The 19855-nt window shown below is 43.7% G+C and overlaps 1 protein-coding gene across 1 annotated transcript in view; it reads left to right on the top strand.

The window, feature by feature from the left end:
• The first annotated feature begins 1343 nt into the window (after positions 1-1343).
• Positions 1344-19855, top strand: part of LOC147310789 (heat shock 70 kDa protein 12A-like) — a 33774-nt gene continuing 15262 nt past the window's right edge. Inside the window, exons 1-3 of the mRNA XM_086267050.1 lie at positions 1344-1602; positions 1677-1778; positions 2121-2465. Of these exons, the coding sequence (XP_086123176.1) occupies positions 1449-1602; positions 1677-1778; positions 2121-2465 (601 nt within the window). The 5' untranslated portion in view covers positions 1344-1448. The remainder of the gene's footprint in view (positions 1603-1676; positions 1779-2120; positions 2466-19855) is intronic.

Below are 19855 nucleotides of genomic sequence, written 5' to 3'. Positions count from 1 at the left end.
TAGTTTAGTAAGAAACTGATTTAAAAATAGTGTAGTTTCTGTAGGAAGATGAAAAAGGTTGCTGTGTTAGTGATCCTTCTCTACGGTAAGACATCCTCCCTCCTTCTGACCTGATTGTTTTTCTAATCTGATGGCATTAGTTTTAAAGATTCATGAATCCTTAATCATGGGCTATTTTTTAAAAAAAAAATACTATGCATTTTTCAAGATAAGTCAATGTATTATAAGGTTCAAGGTTCAAGGTTCTTTATTTGTCACATGCATGTGTGTGTGTGTGGGGGGGGTAGAGGAAGAACATTATATATATAGTATATACATTACGTGAATGTGCAGTAGCAGCAGCAAGCAGGTGAATTCTGTACACCAAGTGAATTAAATAAGAATAGACAATCTGACTATTTTACAGAATAGACAATATAAAGATATTTAAAATTAAAGGAATTTGAAATGTATAATGATATATGTTTAGATTTTCAACAACAACTCAGGCAAATAGTTATTTTTGCGGGTTCAAATATTGAGGGTGAGCACAAAAACAACAATTGGTCCAGAAGAGCTTTGGTCAAACAATGATTTTTAATGAACACATGCATGGGGAGATGAACACTACACACAGACTGCATCGATCTTCGCCCAATGATACACAAGCCGTTGTTTTTATAACATCAGGGTGTTATTTATGACGCCCCCTCGTGCATCAAAGCAGATACAATACAAATGTATAAATGTTGACGACTTTTGACACATTTAAAAGGACATCTTCTCCGTCTCGAGGCCAGGCACTTCCTGTTAATCTTCTGAATCTCACTTATCTCCTGGAGCAAACTGTCCCTTAGGCAGACACAATTTTGCCGTCACAAGCTTTTGCAACTATTGTTTGAACTCTTACCTAAACATGAGTCTAACTACTGTTTGTGTGTCTCGACCTCCAACGCACTCAGCCTCACCCCGCCCATTGACGCTTCTGGCCTTTTACCAGACAGAAGCTCTCTGTGATAGGTGTAATAATCTTAACTAAGAACATGTGTAATCTATTGAATAAATGCTTTGATGAAATGATAATTAATGTAATGGTAACGGTGATGGTTATGAATAGTATCAGTAAAATATTTCCCTGATCTCCACTGAAATGTTGCAGTCATTTACAAATTAAATTTGTTATCCATTAACATAATACAGTCAAATAATTTAATCTGCCATTCAAGATGTGGCTTATAAATCAGTATGCTGTTAATTAGTGTTTGCATGCAGTTTCCAGGCTTGCAGTAGCTGAGGTGGTGGAGGTTTATGAGGAAGTGGAGTCTGTCCTGCTGCCCTGTCGATACTTTGGTTTGATACCTGAGAGAAATCCCACAGTAATCTGGAGCCGCTACGATCTCAATCCAACAATTGTCCACCGAAGAAGAGAAGAAGAAGATGATCCTCAAGGCCAAAACCAGCATTATAGCATGCAAACATCAATGAGGTCTGATGCTCTGGATACTGGAGACTTCAGCCTCACTCTGAGAAAACCCCAACTCACTGACAGTGGGAACTACACCTGTACCCTCAGTGATGGAAGAAGAGAACAAAGATTGAGAGACATCCAGCTGCAGGTCAAAGGTTGGCAAGGCACCCTAAGCTGCTGTAGATAAAGGTCAGAACTCAGAGGTCATGTTCTTTGTGTTTCTCCACAGAAAGATTTCCGACCTGGGCCAAAACTCTTCTAGCGCTTCTGATTGTTGTTCTTGTTGTTTCTGGGAGTGTTTTATTTAAATTTCGGCAATATTTCATGCCAGGTAAGTCTCTACTACACTACTTATAATTGTGATGGTTAATGTGTCCTGTTTTGGCTTCTTGAGTGGTGTGCACACAAATTTATTTCAGATTCTGACAGTTTAAAGTTTAAAACAGTTGTTAAAGGGAGCTGAAGACAAACTTCTTTGTATTTAAATGGATGATCCAGTGTAAAAGCTGAAGCCTTTTAAGTGACTTCATAGAGAAGAGCTTCCTGAGCTCATTCTTAGACCCACTTTACTGCACAAACCCAACTTTGACACTGAAAAATTACTTGACAATGAGGTCATGTTCATTAATGCTGCCACCTATATACCTAATCTTTTACATTTTTGTCCCCTTAGTGTACCAGGTGAAGGTGAATTCAGGGGTTAAATCTGTCAAGCTGCCCTGCAAGACCATTGTTCGCTTACCTAAAGATGTTACGGTTAAGTGGGAGAACAGTAAAAAAAGGATTTTGCATGCGTGTGAGACTGGTTCTGACTGTCCTGAAGAACAGCACTGGCTTTACAAAGACCAAACTGAGATGAAGAAAAACCCGCTGAAAACTGGAAACCTTACTCTGACCTTGAAGACTCCCACAGACTCAGACACCTACACCTGCACCGCCTACAGCAGTGAGGGAAACATTCTGATGACGAAACAAGTACAACTCCATGTCAGAGGCGGACACAGCTCAAAGGTCAAAGGTCAGTAGAATAGCTTTGTTAAATGGCTGTGTGTTAATAGCTGTGAAGAACTATAGCTTCTAGTTAAGGATAAGCTTCTCGTAAAGTAAGTTCACCTTAGCAGTCTTTCCATTTTTGGGGAGCCTATTCCCCCCCCTCCAAACTCCCTGCCGGAGGCTGATGCCCTCAGCCGTCCTTGCACTGTTTTCGGTGTCTGGGGCTAGGCGCCCAGGTACGCACTGGCCTACTCCCAGTGGCTGCTCGGCAGGGCCTGGTGCCCGTGACTCAGTCGCGCCCCTTTCAGGGGTTGGGGGACACAAACTATCTTGGTTGGCTGCTACCTCAAAGCATACCGTGCGCCTGTGCCGGTTCTAGACAGGGGATATATGAGGGGGAAGACAGAAATTTAAAGGGGGCACATGGCAGCAATGGAGGCGGGAAAGGGGTGGGGTGCTCTGGATAACTGTTTTATGTAATGTAAATGGAGTGCACTTTGTCAGCCCTCTATCCTTAAGACCTGGGGCCCGTTCTTCGTACGTCGCTCACTACATCCAAGACCAAACCATCGCGCTAACCGTGAGCCCGCTAATCTGGTTCCCGGAACACACCTGCCGTTGACGATTAGTACAGCTGGACGCAGTAATGTGACATCACTGGGTGTCGTAAAAGGGGCTACGCATCGATAGTAGAAACATTTTTTTTTTTTTAATAGGACAGGGGGAAAGAATGAAAGAAAGAGGGGGAGAGAAAGAAAGAAAACCAAAGGGGAGAAGAGACGGTGAGAAGGGGGGGAAGAGAGAAAAAAAAACAAACAACAAAAAATACAAACTCCTGGGTCACCTGTATGGAGAGAAAAAAAAAACAAACAAACAGAGGAGACAGCAAACAACAAAGAGCAACATAATAATAGAAAAAAAAAAGCACCATCACAATAAACTACCTAGTCATAAATATCAATAGTTACTAAATAATAGATGATATTGTTCAGCACGCAAGATAGACAGCGCACAGTGTGCTTTGAGGCAGCAGCCAAGAAAGCTTTAGTCCGCGTCTGTGAATACCCATGTGTACACCTGTGTGCATACCTGTGTGGATCAGTGTTGGGGGAAAACTCTGTAAAAAACCCAGGAGAAATAAAGACACAATGAGACAAAGCTACTTTCTTTATCAAACGTGTACACGGGTGAGCTGCTAAGAACAACTCACCCCATGCACAGTGGCTTGGTAATTTTTATAGGCACAGAGCACAGAGACAGTGAGAACAGGATAACAAATAATAAACAGATAAAATAAAACAACTCCATATATGGTGCTAGTCTCGTCAGCAGAGAGCTAGGGAAGATAAAACAATCTAAAACAATATGTCCCAGAAACAAGATGTGTTTGCTGGGAAAGTCTAAAAAGATAATTCTAAACTAATCTAACCATAGGCAAAGGGCAGACAAAAGGCATCTTTGTACATTTAAAAGAAGGTAAAGAAACATAGAATCATTTTTCCTGTAACATTCCCTCCTGTTTTAACTTATTTTAAATGTATACAACAATTGTCTGTGAAGGTTATTTATTAAGCAATTTTTTAATTTTCAAAATGTCAGCATAGCAGAAATGGAAGTCATTTGGTCTAAAGAATAAAACAAAAGAAAATAATAAAAAGAAAAACATAGTAAATGAAAATCATAGTAAATGAAATAACAAGTGGAATAAACAAGAAAAAATAATAAAACTAAAACTACAAAAAATTAAGGATAAAAACCTTATATTTTAAAACGAAAACTACAAAAAATAAAAGGATGAAAACTAAAATGAAAACTTTGTATTTAAAAATGATGAAAACCTAATATGTAAAATGAAAACTTCAAAAAATACAAGGATGAAAACCTTATATTTAAAATGATGCAAACCTTAAATTGAAAACTTTATATGTAAAATGATGAAAACTTCATATTTAAAATGAAAACTTCAAAAAATAAAAGGATGAGAACTTCAAAAAATAAAAGGATGAAAACCTGCATAACCTACTAATGTTTTAGTCAGTGCGTGATCACTTGACAAGTCATTTTTAATCACCACGTCATTCATTAGCAGTTATTACAAGTTCTCCTCTAACAGAATTGCAACGGGATGCTGTTCTTCTTCAGGCACGGCAACATAAGCAGTCATTGTAGTTGTTATCATCTTTGAAATCATTACTCTTAGGCATGGCAACACACACAACACTAATATGAGCAGTGCTATCATGATGAGACCTAGAAGGAAAAATGGCTTTGCTACAGCAGCCAGCCATGAACCGCCGAACAGCCAGTCCAGCCAGCCTTGTGCTGTAGCTGCTCCAGGTGTGTGGTCAGTGACATATTTTTGCAGAGCGGTCAAATTCTGCAAAGCTTCATAAATGTCTCCTCCAGTTTCGTATCCATCAGGGATAAAAGTGCAACATGTTTCCCCGATCAGCTTGCAAACTCCTCCTTGTGATGCTGTTAGCAGGTCTAGTGTCAGTCTGTTCTGCAGCACCATCGTTCTGATGGCCTGCTGTTCTCCTGCTAAGGCCGTTCCCAGGGCCTTAGTTAAGTTGATGTGTCGTAGCAGAGCATATCGGTTGATTTCCACGTGATCCCGCACCTCGGCAACTCCAATGCCGGGGATCAAGCTCTGTAAGAATTTCACTCCTCCTCAGATGCGAAACTCTGGTTCCTTTACTGCTTGGTGCCGTCCGTGCACATCCTGTCTGGTAATGAGTCTTTGTTTGTAGTATCATTCGGTAGCTGTAGTTGGAGCGACAGTTGAGGCTCATCAGTGTTGCGTTACTGGCACAGGTTTCGTTGAGTGAACAGTCCATACACTTCCTCTCGTTCCTCGGTGGGCAGAAAGTGTATATGTATTTGCATAGCAGTCAGTTTTATTATTCAAGTAAGCTGTAGTGTTCATAAACTGCCACCAGAAGTTAGTGGCGTAGCCATGGGGAAACTTGGTGTACTTTCCTTTGTCATACAGTGTCTGCCTTTTCTCCATATAACGTGACTTGTTGTCCCTCACGGAAGCAAAGGTGAGGAGCCCGGCCATGGTCAGGGCCGCTGCAGTTGTTAAGAGCCACCACCTCATGACGACGGAACACACCCTCCTGTCGCGAGTAGACCCCCCGGCCAGGAAAGCTTACCCCTCCACCGGGCGAGATCACAACAAGTGGGCAAGCCTGCCGTCAGCTGTGTTTAGATGTCTTCACTGACTCGCCTGCAGTGACTCTGATGGATCCAGGATGGTCGTTCCGCAATTTTGCAAGCGGTCGGTGTAGTGAGGAGGACTTGGTATGGCCCCTCCCACCTGGGTGTGCTCCAGTTTTTCCTTTGGAGCACCTTGATCAGAACCCAGTCACCGGGCTTTAGTCTGCAAGACACTTGATAGACATCATTACATTCTTCGTCATTTACAATCATCTCTTTATTTTCCTACAACTTAGACATACATTTTGCTACTGAAATTGTATCTGCCTTTTTCACTGGGTAGATTTCTGGCCACTTTGAGAATACATCTATAACCACTAGGGTGTATTTTTACCCTTGGCATTCATTTAGCTCAATAAAGTCCATATGGATTGTGTGGTCTCAGGTTTCCCTGAGCATTATATTTTTGACACGTCATGCTAGTTCTGACAAATTGTTTTGCTGAGGTTTCAAAATTTACAGTGTAGAATTTACAGTGTAGAAATGAGAGTTGACAATACTGGTCAGTCCCCCCGTTGACAAATGCGTACAGCCATGAGTCACTAATGCCGCCATTTTGTGGAGGAATTTTTTGGCAACACTGGCTTGCCATAACACATCATTAAGTCGTTTGTCAGAACTGCACCGTGTTTTAGCCATTTTGCCTGCTCTGCTGTGCTTGCTGCTTTTTGTTCATTTTTCAACACATCCAGTGGAATCTGATGTGTGTTTACTGCCATCAATGTGATGTTTGTCTTTTGTGCCGCCTGTTTTGCTGCTCTGTCAGCAAAATTGTTGCCTGTAGTAATGAAAGAGTCAGTAGGCGTTGTAAGAGGTTGGCATGCTGGTTTGCCAGTTGGTGTAATCATTCCTCTGTTATGCCAAATTTTTTGCAAAATGATGCACAGCAGAGAAAACATACTGGCTGTCTGTATGTATGTTTATTAGTTTGTCTTTGTGTATTTAGCTTTCGCGTATCACAGCTATCAGCTCAGCGCTCTGTGCAGGACATGAAGAAGGAAGTGGTTTTGCTTCTATTATTTTACTATCTGTGGTTACTGCGTAACCTACACAATTTCGGCCTGTGCTGTAAGGTCAAATGCTGTTCTCCTAGCTTCCACACTTGCTGATCATAAGGTGGATCTGGGCCTGGAGTTTGTTTAAATCTCAGAATGTTGTGATACTCGGTCGGTTTCTGGCACTCAGGTGTAATACCAGAAAAGAATGGCATGACTGCTATCTTAAGTTTTGTCAGAGCGTCTCTACCTAGCAAATTTACTGGACACGACGGGTCATATATGCATTTAATAAAGCACCTGCGGCCACTTGCTGTATGTACTAGTTCTAAAGGGGCAGTTAATTGTTGTACAGTTGTGTGACCTGCAGCTGACTTTACAACTAATTTGTCCTTTGAAAACTGTAAGTTGAAGTGGCTGCCTCAAAACTGTTTTGGATTATTTCTCTGTGGCCTACTCCTACAATCTCGTCGGAAGTGACCTTCCTCTCCACGGTTCTAGCAGGTGTTGTCTCTATGTTATCTGCTGTTTCTGCGTGGCTGTCTGCAGCCTTGGTGTTTGTGACTTTGCTCGCCTCTCTGTTCCTGATAGCCACCTGCGGATTAGTGTTTTAGTCTGTTGTCAACAGTCAGCCTTATTTCTAAGTTACAGAATGCTTCTTCTCCTCTTTTTTTTTTTTTTTTTTTTTTTTTTTTTTTTGTTTGGGAGAATAGATGCAACTCTACATTTTCACTTAAGGCATTTTTAGATAATTTCTAGTTCTTCAAACAATTCATGGATCTCACACATTTCAAACTTTCAAGTTAGGGTTGTTTCCCATTTATACAAATATATATATATTTAACTTTGCATTGGTCACAGCTCATAGCTCACAGCTCTAAACCTAGGCATTTTTCAATCATATGCCTAATCACTATGTGTCACTGTGATTCTCAAGTATTGTCACAAGTTCGTTTAAATTCGTTTTCAAAACCAATAAAATAATCAAACAAAAACAAAAAACATAAACGTGTCAGGACACAAAAGAAAAAAGAAAAATGCTGCCACCCGAACAAGGCAGAAGTCTGCATATGTTGGCTTTTAATAGCATGCAGCTTGTAACATGGTAGACTAATGTGCCTGTGTTAATTCAGCTCCATATTATTGTGTGAAGTTTCACTGGGTTGGGAGTCGTTTTGTGGTTGTCACATTTTTGGTGAGCCAATGGCTGGAATGGGGTTGGACTAATTAGAGGCAGGTGTACTTGATTGCACTGATACACTGGTCTACATATAGCCCACACTACAAACACCGCTGTGTTGTTTTGTCTCTCTGTGCAGTCCAGGGCCTATTATATGCCACAGCCTAAAGGCAGCAGAGTTGCAGAGGCTTGAGTGACCACTGACTATATGCTTGCAGGGTGGTGGGTCTCCAAGTACAACTTCTAACCCTGTTAAAGGCAACATGTGGAGTGCAACTTGGCCGTGTGTCATAGCTGTCTCTGGCCTTGGGACTGTGTGTTTTTATACAATTCTTAAGTGGGACACTGGACTGTTTTATCTTTTATCTCTTGATATATTTTTCGTCAATAAATTATCTTTTAGAATTTTATTGACTGACATCTTTTTGCCCATGACTGAGACGGTTGGTCAGACCTACAGTCTTTCTTTTGGTGTGTTACAGCAGCTTCTGCTCTAAAAGAAACAAATAAATAAAAAGAAAAGAAAATGTGGAACATGCTCATCAGCTTAGCAGTGTCTACATATTTAATTCAGCTTCTCAATCCTGTAGTTTTAGCTGTTGTCTACAGGGTTTTGCTTATTGGTTGTTATTATAGGTGTGCTCTATATCTCAGCAATGTGTCATTCTAGAATAAGTTTCAAGCTGGTCAAGTGCCTCTATGCACTTCATTAGTTTAGTTATTCTCCGTATTGTCTTCATCTCACATGTCATTACACTGAGTTTCAGCAAACCTTAAGCTTGATGCAGACTACTGCTTAACAATTATCCACCTCACATCATAACCGATTAAGGTGCCTCTTCATATTAATATTATGTCATTGTTAATATTATCCTCTTTGTCTTATATAACAGCAATAGCATATTATAATATTTTATCAGTGTGTACCATTATACTACTACTGAGCCAATTTGATAGTTAGGATCATCTTATTCAGCAAACAGATAATTTAGAATTCATCCAATCTGCGGTCACATTTGTTCTCTCTGTTGCATGGCGGACCAGGCAGTTCTATTATAATATATTATTTATATTTTATTTTGTATCCATCAAGGGCTTCAGATGACCTGCAGAATCATCCTTTTCCCAAGGTGGAGACAGTTACCTTTTCACACACTGTCCTTGGCTGAACAATGACACAGCCTTAATATACCTTATTTATTTTATTAAAATATTTTCGTGTGAATTATTTGCTTTATATTCATTTTATACATGCTGGGCATGGTCATCATGCCAACTGTGTTTCATTGTTAATATCACTTTACAGGTTGTTATCCTTGCTATTATTAATTTCAAATACTCTAAAGATAATTTCTACTGTAACTTTCCCTTTGTTCATCTTTATTTCGTACTTTTTATATTTATATCTACTCAGTGGGGTCTGTTTTCAACCCTTTTAAATTACTTCAAACTACTTTGATCTCTAGTTTTCACTTAATAAGGGATTATTAAGTTCTTCCTGATATGGGTGGTGCTGCAGATGCGGCTGCAGGAATGAGTGATGGCTTTCTAAAAGGGTTGTGGGAACTGCACAGTGTCTCGTCTTCTGGTTTTACTAAACTGGCAGTTGAGTTCTGTTCTTCTGACTGTTTATATTTTGTTTTCTTAAATCTCTCAGTTTACAGACACTGTTTTTGTCCGGCGTCTGGACTTTTCTTTTCTCACCACTGCTCGTCAGCAGGAGTGAGTTTTAATTTCACTTGCTTGATTACCCATCTTATTTATGTATTTGCTTATTTTTGTTTAAGTAATATATACACAATACAGCTGCTATCACCTTCGCTGGTATTAGAGACGAGAGTGGTTGCTCACACGCCCTTCTACTTTCGGACTATTTCCAAAAGCGGTGTGAACTTTACGAGACGGAACTCAACCGTTCTCTCAACTCACCAGCACGTCAGTGAACAGCAGTAAAAGAAAAACACAGTAGGAGCAGCTCAGTCTCTTATTGGACCGTGAAAATTCAGCTTGCTCCGTTAATTAAAACAATACACACACACACACATTCACATTCACAGCTTCGACGCGCGCGCGACCGGAACCCTTATGATAAGGGGAGCTCCCAGAGCTACTTACTCCCTAGACCCAGTCTAGACCCAGCTGGGGGAGCTACCCAGAGCTCCAAAGCTACCAGTCGACGAGCTCCCAGAGCTACCAGTCGACGAGCTACGCTACCAGTCGACGAGCTCCCAGAGCTACCAGTCGACGAGCTACTTCCGCTATTTTAAATTCCCTGAATTCAAAATGCGCTTTTACGCAAGATTGTGTCAGTGTGTCTGTATCTACCTGGTCAGTGTCGCCGGGTCTGGTCCACCTCGATCGGGTCCCACCACCGTGGGTCGCTTTCTAAGACGTTGGCCAAGACCCGAATTTAAACGCTCCTGGACTTTTATCACACACCTGGTGTGTGAGCTGTCGACAGACGAACAACGTGGACTGGTCACGGAGATGGGACACGATGGAGGCGCTCCGGCTCCGAAGGACCAAGAAATGTTGGGGGAAAACTCTGTAAAAAACCCAGGAGAAATAAAGACACAATGAGACAAAGCTACTTTCTTTATCAAACGTGTACACGGGTGAGCCGCTAAGAACAACTCACCCCATGCACAGTGGCTTGGTAATTTTTATAGGCACAGAGCACAGAGACAGTGAGAACAGGATAACAAATAATAAACAGATAAAATAAAACAACTCCATATATGGTGCTAGTCTCGTCAGCAGAGAGCTAGGGAAGATAAAACAATCTAAAACAATATGTCCCAGAAACAAGATGTGTTTGCTGGGAAAGTCTAAAAAGATAATTCTAAACTAATCTAACCATAGGCAAAGGGCAGACAAAAGGCATCTTTGTACATTTAAAAGAAGGTAAAGAAACATAGAATCATTTTTCCTGTAACAATCAGCATGCTTGCATTCCAAAGGTTTCTCCATGTAATGATCTGTTAGGGAGTGTGGGGAGCCACAGCCCTGTCCTTTATGGTATCAAGCGGGTATGGAGGAGATCAAAACTCCAGACATCCAGAGGCCCCCAGAACACAAGAGACCAAGGAAGACCCACAGAGGGGCAGCTGCGCCACTGTCCCAGTTAGAGCTAAGGAGAGTCCCAGATGAGGGCTCATTCAGCAGCCGCGGAGCAGAAGCCAGGGGGAGTTGCAGTGACGCGCCCGTGGGCTCCGCCGGCAGCCAGCTGTGCCTGAGTGACCGAGCCCCAGGCCGAGAGGCCGGGGGCACCCCACCTCCGAAATGGCCTGAGCGAGCCCCAATAAGCGGCCACCAAGGAGTGAGCCGGTGTGTACCCGGACGCCCACCCCCAGATACAAAGAATCACCAATGCACCGACACCTGAGGGAGTCCGCCACCGGCAGGGGAAGTGGTGGTGGGTGGAGATAGTAGAAACATTGATCGGCAACCCGCTGATTGGTCGGCGAAAATGTCGAAGGAGCGCGCTCGGTATTTTCCGGCAGCAGAGCAAGAACCATTGAGTGAGGGATTTCAGGAGTTTCAGAGTTTAATTAAAACGCAAGGGAACACTGCAAAGGCTGCAAAAGCAAGGAGAGAGGGCTGGCAGGAAGTTGCTGACAACTCGTATGTAATTTAATAATAATAATAATAATGGATTGGGTTTTTATAGCGCTTTCCAAGGCACCCAAAGCGCTTTACGATACCACTATTCATTCACTCCCACATTCACACACTGGTGGAAGCAGCTACGGTTGTAGCCACAGCTGCCCTGGGGCAGACTGACAGAAGCCAGGCTGCCATATCGCGCCATCAGCCCCTCTGGCCAACACCAGTAGGCGGTAGGGTAGATCTATCATATGACACTATATTATCCAATATTATATGGCATTATATTATATTATAATATGTTATATTATATCCCCTTTCACATTAGAGCCACAACAGGACCCACAAGAACATGGGAACAAGTAAAAGTGAAATATAAGAATATTCTACAGAATGGTAATATTTATCACTTATATTGCTTTTAGTCTCGTGGAAAGAGACCCTGGAATAATCTGTTAGTTTGTTCATAACAGCAACCACGAAAAGGGCAGAGCAAAAAAAGACAGGTGGTGGTCCTGCACCCCCTCATCAACAAGTTGGTTAAGTGAATAATACCCTCACGGGAATATCGATATCTCTCAATGAGTACACTGTCGTGCTGAGCTAAAGGATCCTGTCTATCCCGCAATATACGCTGAATTCTGAGGACTCTCCTTATCAATCTTGCACCTTCCGCAATGGGTGGCTCGCGTATACGGACAGGACATGGCTGCGACAGGCTTCCCAAATCCACCTTCGCTTTTATAGCCGTGGTCTCTCATCTTGATTACACAAAGTAATTTACAATTACTACTCTGAAATATGAATTACATCTGTAATAATCACATACATGTAATAGAATGTTAATAGTACATTTCCCTTTTTTAGGAAATGACCTGTATGTATCTGTGTGACATCAATAAAAGGATCAGGTGCTGCATTATCTTTAGTTACATTGATGTTATTTATTTATGGTGAAACAGTGGTGGAATATCGCTGTTGCTTTCGTATAAATGAAGCGGACATACCTGCGTGGCTGCGATATAATCCTGTTTACATAAAGTAAACCTGCTCGGGAGCAGGTTTACGCTTACGGCTCTGTTGCTATGACAGCAAGTCCCGGATGAGCTTCGGGGAACCGAACGATCCAAGATCACGCAAAATCGTCAACCATCTAATCCAGCTAACTTACTTAGCGAGGTACGAAGAACGGGCCCCTGATCAACTTAGGTGTCCCACCTGAAGGCTAAGCTTCTGTTGATCTAGCTTTTAGGGGCACTGAGGCATGCAAACGCCAACCATGTTAAGGTGGCAATCCGTCAAGGGGAAAACAGAAAAACAAAACAACAAAAAATTAATTAAAATATTGCTCATCAGATTCTAACAACTAAAGACATGACATTTACCTTAATTGGATGGCCTGTACTAAATATATTTGAACCCAACAATAGTACTTCGCACTATTGCCTATATTAACAAAACTGAAAAGGGTAGGCCAAAGTATAAAAAACGAAAATTCACCAAGTCTTGAAAAATAAAACTGAAAAATAGAAATAAAGAATAAAATAAAATCTCCATCTGGATCTTTACAATCAACAATGGCCTAATTCTTAAATAAATTTGCAAAATAAAGTAGGACTACAATAAGAAATCTCAATATACAGTGGGGCAAAAAAGTATTTAGTCAGCCACCGATTGTGCAAGTTCCCCCACCTAAAATGATGACAGAGGTCAGTAATTTGCACCAGAGGTACACTTCAACTGTGAGAGACAGAATGTGAAAAAAAAATCCATGAATTCACATGGTAGGATTTGTAAAGAATTTATTCGTAAATTAGGGTGGAAAATAAGTATTTGGTCAATAACAAAAATACAACTCAATACTTTGTAACATAACCTTTGTTGGCAATAACAGAGGTCAAACGTTTACTATAGGTCTTTACCAGGTTTGCACACACAGTAGCTGGTATTTTGGCCCATTCCTCCATGCAGATCTTCTCGAGAGCAGTGATGTTTTGGGGCTGTCGCCGAGCAACACGGACTTTCAACTCCCGCCACAGATTTTCTATGGGGTTGAGGTCTGGAGACTGGCTAGGCCACTCCAGGACTTTCAAATGCTTCTTACGGAGCCACTCCTTTGTTGCCCGGGCGGTGTGTTTTGGATCATTGTCATGTTGGAAGACCCAGCCTCGTTTCATCTTCAAAGTTCTCACTGATGGAAGGAGGTTTTGGTTCAAAATCTCACGATACATGGCCCCATTCATTCTGTCCTTAACACGGATCAGTCGTCCTGTCCCCTTGGCAGAAAAACAGCCCCATAGCATGATGTCTCCACCCCTATGCTTCACAGTAGGTATGGTGTTCTTGGGATGCAACTCAGTATTCTTCGTCCTCCAAACACGACGAGTTGAGTTTATACCAAAAAGTTCTACTTTGGTTTCATCTGACCACATGACATTCTCCCAATCCTCTGCTGTATCATCCATGTGCTCTCTGGAAAACTTCAGACGGGCCTGGACGTGCACTGGCTTCAGCAGCGGAACACGTCTGGCACTGCGGGATTTGATTCCCTGCCGTTGTAGTGTGTTACTGATGGTGACCTTTGTTACTTTGGTCCCAGCTCTCTGCAGGTCATTCACCAGGTCCCCCTGTGTGGTTCTGGGATCTTTGCTCACCGTTCTCATGATCATTTTGACCCCACGGGATGAGATCGTGGGAGATTATCAATGGTCTTGTATGTCTTCCATTTTCTGATGATTGCTCCCACAGTTGATTTTTTCACACCAAGCTGCTTGCCTATTGTAGATTCACACTTCCCAGTCTGGTGCAGGTCTATAATACTTTTCCTGGTGTCCTTCGAAAGCTCTTTGGTCTTGGCCATGGCGGAGTTTGGAGTCTGACTGTTTGAGGCTGTGGACAGGTGTCTTTTATACAGATGATGAGTTCAAACAGGTGCCATTCATACAGGTAACGAGTGGGGGACAGAAAAGCTTCTTACAGAAGACGTTACAGGTCTGTGAGAGCCAGAGATTTTCCATGTTTGAGGTGACCAAATACTTATTTTCCACCCTAATTTAAATAAATTCTTTACAAATCCTACCATGTGAATTCATGATTTTTTTTTCACATTCTGTCTCTCACAGTTGAAGTGTACCTCTGGTGCAAATTACTGACCTCTGTCATCATTTTAAGTGGGGGAACTTGCACAATCGGTGGCTGACTAAATACTTTTTTGCCCCACTGTAGCCTATATTTGCAAAACTAAAAAAGGGGATGGTAATAATAAAAAAGAACAAAGTATCTGCGCTGCTCTAGTCTGGCATCTCCTGGTGTAGGTGTCCTGAAGCGGGGGGAGGGCAATCCTGCAGGAGCGTTCTGCTGTACGGATCACTCTCTGAAGATCTTTTTGGTCCTTAACACAGCTGTTCCCAAACCAGGATGTGATGTTCTATGTGAGGATGCGCTCCACAGCGCCTGTATAGAAATTCCCAAGGATCTTTGGAGAGATCCTGAACTTCCTCAGTTGTCGTAGGTGATACAGGCGCTGCCTAGCCTTTTTGGTCTGGACCTGATTGTGGGCAGACCATGTCAGGTCTGAGGAGATGTGGATACCAAGATACTTGAAGGACTGCACCCTCTCCACTGGAGCTCCATTGATGATAATGGGCTTGTAGTCTCTGTGCTGACTCCTTCTGAAGTCCACCACCAGCTCCTTGGTCTTGCCAACATTCAGCTGGAGATGGTTGTCCTGGCACCATGACGCCAGATTCTTCACTTCATCCATGTAGGCCGCCTCATCGTTGTTGGAGATGGCACCCAACACCACTGTGTCGTCAGCAAACTTCACAGTGGTGTTGGAGCCGTGGGTGGCCACACAGTCTGAAGTGTAGAGGGAGTAGAGCAGTGGCGAGAGGACACATCCCTGAGGTGCTCCTGTGTTGATGGTGATGCTGTTAGAGACGCATCTACCCACCCTCACCACCTGAGTTCTGCCAGTGAGGAAGTCCAACACCCATGCACACAGACGGCTGTTAAGTCCCAGATCCCTTAGCTTTGTGAACAGTCTACGGGGCACTATTGTGTTGAACACTGAACTGTAATCAACAAACAAACAGCAATCTCAGTCACTCTGTTTCTTGTCCACGTGGCTGAGGGTGGTGTGCAGGACATGAGCGATGGCATCCTCTGTGGATCTGTTGAATCTGTAGGCGAACTGGAGCGGATCTGTGGTGTTTTGGATGGAGGAGGAGATGATGTTCTTCAGAAGCCTCTCGAACACCTTCATTACTACTGAGGTCAGTGCAACTGGCCGGTAATCGTTCAGGGATGAGGGTTTGCTGTTCTTGGGCACAGGGATGATGGTGGATCTTTTGAAGCATGTGGGGACCACAGACTTCGCCAGGGACTCGTTGAAGATGTAAGTGAACACACCTGCTAGCTGGTCAGCACAGCAGCGCAGCAGACGGCCGGTGATGCCGTCTGGCCCCGCCGCTTTCCTTGTGTTCACTCTTCTCAATGCCAGTCGGACGTCATGCTCCGCGATGCTGGTCGCCGGTCTCTCACTGATGATGTCACTGTCTTCGGTAGTCAGGCGGTAGATGGTATATGGCCAGCATTTCTAGTCATTAAGGACCCCAAAGCGCTTTACACTACATTCAGTCATTCACCCATTCACACACACATTCACACACTGGCGATAGCAAGCTTCATTGTAGCCACAGCTGCCCTGGGGCGCACTGACAGAGGCGAGGCTGCCGGACACAGGCGCTACCGGGCCCTCTGATCACCACCAGTAGGCAAACATGGGGTTAGTATCTTGCATGCAGCCAGGAGGCAGCCTGGGATCGAACCACCGACCTTCTGATTAGTGGCTGACCTGCTCTGCCACCTGAGCTACAGCATTAGCCGCCTGGCTAACCTCGAAACTGGCGTAGAACTGGTTCAGCTCGTTGGTGAATGCAGAGAGTTGATCGGCGCAGTGTCCCTGGCTTTGTAGTCCATAATGGTGCGTAGTCTGTGCCACATACTCCGTGTGTCGCCCTGGCGGAAGCGAGACTCCACGCGCTCCCGGTACTGGCGTTTGGCATCTCTCACCGCGCGCCACACGCCGTATGAGGCTGCTTTGTATGCGCTCAGATCGCCACTGGCGAGACCCGCCACTGGCGATATGACTTCCATAGTCTGTCCTCCTTTAGCTCCACTTACCACTTCTTTCTAGATTTCCTGTCTACATCAGTGTTTCTCATTAAACACTGATGATAAACTAGGTACTTCCATTGCATGCTTCGACGTATTTACACATTACTGACCTGCTAAGTGTAGCTCTGCCACTTTAAGAGAATTTGTCTGGTGTTTCCTTTGATGTAGTAGTGTCATTTCTGTGTTTGCGCAGCCTAGGAAGTAATAGTGCCAAATAAGTCGACATCGACTTCCATAAACTTGTCGATGTCGACTGCACATGTCCCAGTCTACGTGATTGCTTCCTGTAGCGTAGCTTCTGATTGGGCAGACCAACGTTTCACCTCCCTCGTGGTTACTTCTTCCCTCCGTATGCTTTGTTTATACTGGGGAATGAGGAAGATGGCGTTGTGGTCAGACTTCCCAAAAGCCGGGTGTGAGACAGCTTTGTAGCCCTGCTTGTATGGCGTGTAGCAGTGATCCAAAATCCGATCCCCTCTCGTTGGACACGAGACATGCTGGTAAAAGTTTGGCATGACTTGTCCAGGGTTCGCTTTATTAAAGTCTCCTGCCACAATGAGGGCTGCGCCCGGGTCCTTGTTTTGAAGCGAACTCAGGACATCATGTAGTTCGGATAAAGCCATACCTGTGTCCGCTTGGAGTGGGATGTAGACAACCGTGGCGATGACTGAGGTGAACTCACGAGGCAGATAGACAGGGCGGCACATAATGCTCTGGAATTCCAGATGTGGCGAGCAGCCGCTGGAAAGAGTAGAAATGCTCCTGGCATCACACCACTTTCTGTTTACCATGAAACACATTCCTCCACCTTTGGTTTTGTTTGACTCTGCCGTTCTGTCCGTGCGGAGCACAAAGAATGAATCTGATGGAGTTATGGCCTGGTCTGGTACGGTGTGGGTCAGCCATGTCTCCGTGAAGCACAGAATGTTGCAGTCCCTCATGTCACTTTGGAAGGTGACTCTTGCTCTTAGGTCACTGAGCTTGTTCTCCAGCGATTGTACGTTGGCCAGTAGGATGCTGGGCAGTGGTGCGCAATGCGTAACGTGTTACTAAGCAACGCGTTACCGGCATCACTGCCACTGGGACATGGCGTCTTTGGTACTGGGACGTGGCATGATGTCTTCCACAGCACTGGGACCCTCTGCAAACTCAGACTCAGCATGAATAGTTTATGGAAGTTTCCACACAGCTGGGGGGTGCTGGCCTTGAGGACTGGGACTCACTCCGTCTGATCCAGCAGACTTGCCTGAGTGGAGTCTCCTCATTTGCATCTGAACCTGGTCTTGACCAAAAATGATGGGTGGGGGAGGGGTGTCAGGATTCTCACCCGAGGCAACAGTACTATGTGGAGAGAGAGGCAGGCACTGTGGTGTGGCTCTGGATTCCAGGCTGACTACAAAATCAGAATACTTTATTAATCCCGAAGGAAATTATAGGTTACAGCGGGCAGCACGCTAGTGGCGCATGCGCACTTCTGACCAAACTTCACACAAATATCACATTGGGAGACATGTCACAGAGGTAAGCTGATAGGGAAAAAAACAATGAAAATACATAACATGAGGTGAGAGGAGGAGAAAAAAACTCCCCCCACACTTAGCTCCTAATGGGAGAACAGTTTGAGAACAGAAAAAACACCCCGGCACAAAAAGCACATGACTTTCAATAGATTAGATTAGATTAGATAGAACTTTATTAATCCCTCGGGTGGGTTCCTCTGGGAAATTCGATTTCCAAAAAAGCACAGCACCGACAGAAGTTACAGAGTTACAGAATATTTTATATATATATATATATATATATATATAAATATATATATATATATATATATATATATATATATATATATATATATATATATATAATACACACACACACACACACACACACACACACACACACACACACATATATATATATATATAAATACAGAGACAATATAAATAAAATATACAAAGGGGATAAATAGAATAAATAGGAATAAAAATAAAAATACAAGTGAATTGCACATTTCAAGTATTGAGTCTATTGCACCGTTGACTATTTACAAAAGTATTGCACAAAAGGTATTGCACAGTGAGGTGAAGAGGCACTACAGCTTAGTTGTTCCCCCCTCCTTTGTCCTCCTGTTTCCCCTCCCTCTCCCCTCCAGGGAGGAGTTAAACAGTTTGATGGCGTGTGGGACAAAGGAGTTTTTAAGTCTGTTAGTTCTTGTCTTTGGGAGAAGCAACCTGTCACTGAACAGACTCTTCTGGTTGTTAATGGCCGTGTGCAGAGGATGTCTGGCATTGTCCATAATGTCCATCAGTTTCTTTAATGTCCTTTTCTCTGCCACTGTCACCAGAGTGTCCAGCTTCATGCCGACCACAGAGCTAGCCCTCCTGATCAGTTTCTCCAGCCTGGATGAGTCCTTCTTTGCTGTGCTGCTCCCCCAGCACACCACAGCATAGAAAAGTACTCCAGCAACCACCGACTGGTAAAACATCCTCAGGAGCTTCCTGCAGATGTTAAAAGACCTCAGCCTCCTGAGGAAGTACAGTCGGCTTTGGGCTTTTTTATACAGGTGCTCTGTGTTGCATGACCAGTCCAGTTTATTGTCCACCCACAGCCCGAGGTACTTGTACTTGTTGACCACCTCCACCTCCTCCCCCTCTATCTGAACCGGCAGTGGACCTGCTCTAGACCTCCCGAAGTCCACAACCAGTTCCTTAGTCTTTGAGGTGTTGAGTTGCAGGTGGTTTGTGTGACTCCATGCGACAAAGTTCCTCACCAGACTTCTGTACTCCTCTTCCTGATCATCCCAGATACACCCCATGATGGCTGTGTCGTCTGCAAACTTCTGAATGTGGCATAATTCAGAGTTGTAGCAGAAGTCAGAGGTGTACAGGGTGAAGAGAAGAGGGGACAGCACAGTTCCCTGTGGTGCTCCTGTGCTGCTGACCACTGTGTCAATACACCATAGAAACACATGAAAGCAACAGGGGCGGGTAAAAAGTGAGAGACAGCGAGTGTAGACAGCGCATCCAGGCCCGTCTGCGTCGGGAGGGAAAAAGCGTCAAAGGAATTTGGAAGAAGAGGGGCAATGAGTGTATATATCCGCATGTGTAGAAATATATGTGTGTGTGTGTGTGTGTGTGTGTGTGTGTGTGTGTGTGTGTGTGTGTGTGTCCAGAGTTCAGCTGAGACAGTGTCCTTCCCCCTGCTAGGCTAAATAAACAGTCTTCCAGCCAACCCAGG

The sequence above is a fragment of the Aulonocara sp. 'chitande type north' Nkhata Bay genome, linkage group LG16 (genome assembly GCF_057382095.1).
Source record: "Aulonocara sp. 'chitande type north' Nkhata Bay isolate Kocher_YH1m ecotype deep benthic linkage group LG16, A_spYH_male_GT1.1, whole genome shotgun sequence".
NCBI lineage: Eukaryota > Metazoa > Chordata > Actinopteri > Cichliformes > Cichlidae > Aulonocara > Aulonocara sp. 'chitande type north' Nkhata Bay.
The sequence above is the reverse complement of the archived record's forward strand: the minus strand, read 5'-3'. Positions and strand labels throughout refer to the sequence as shown.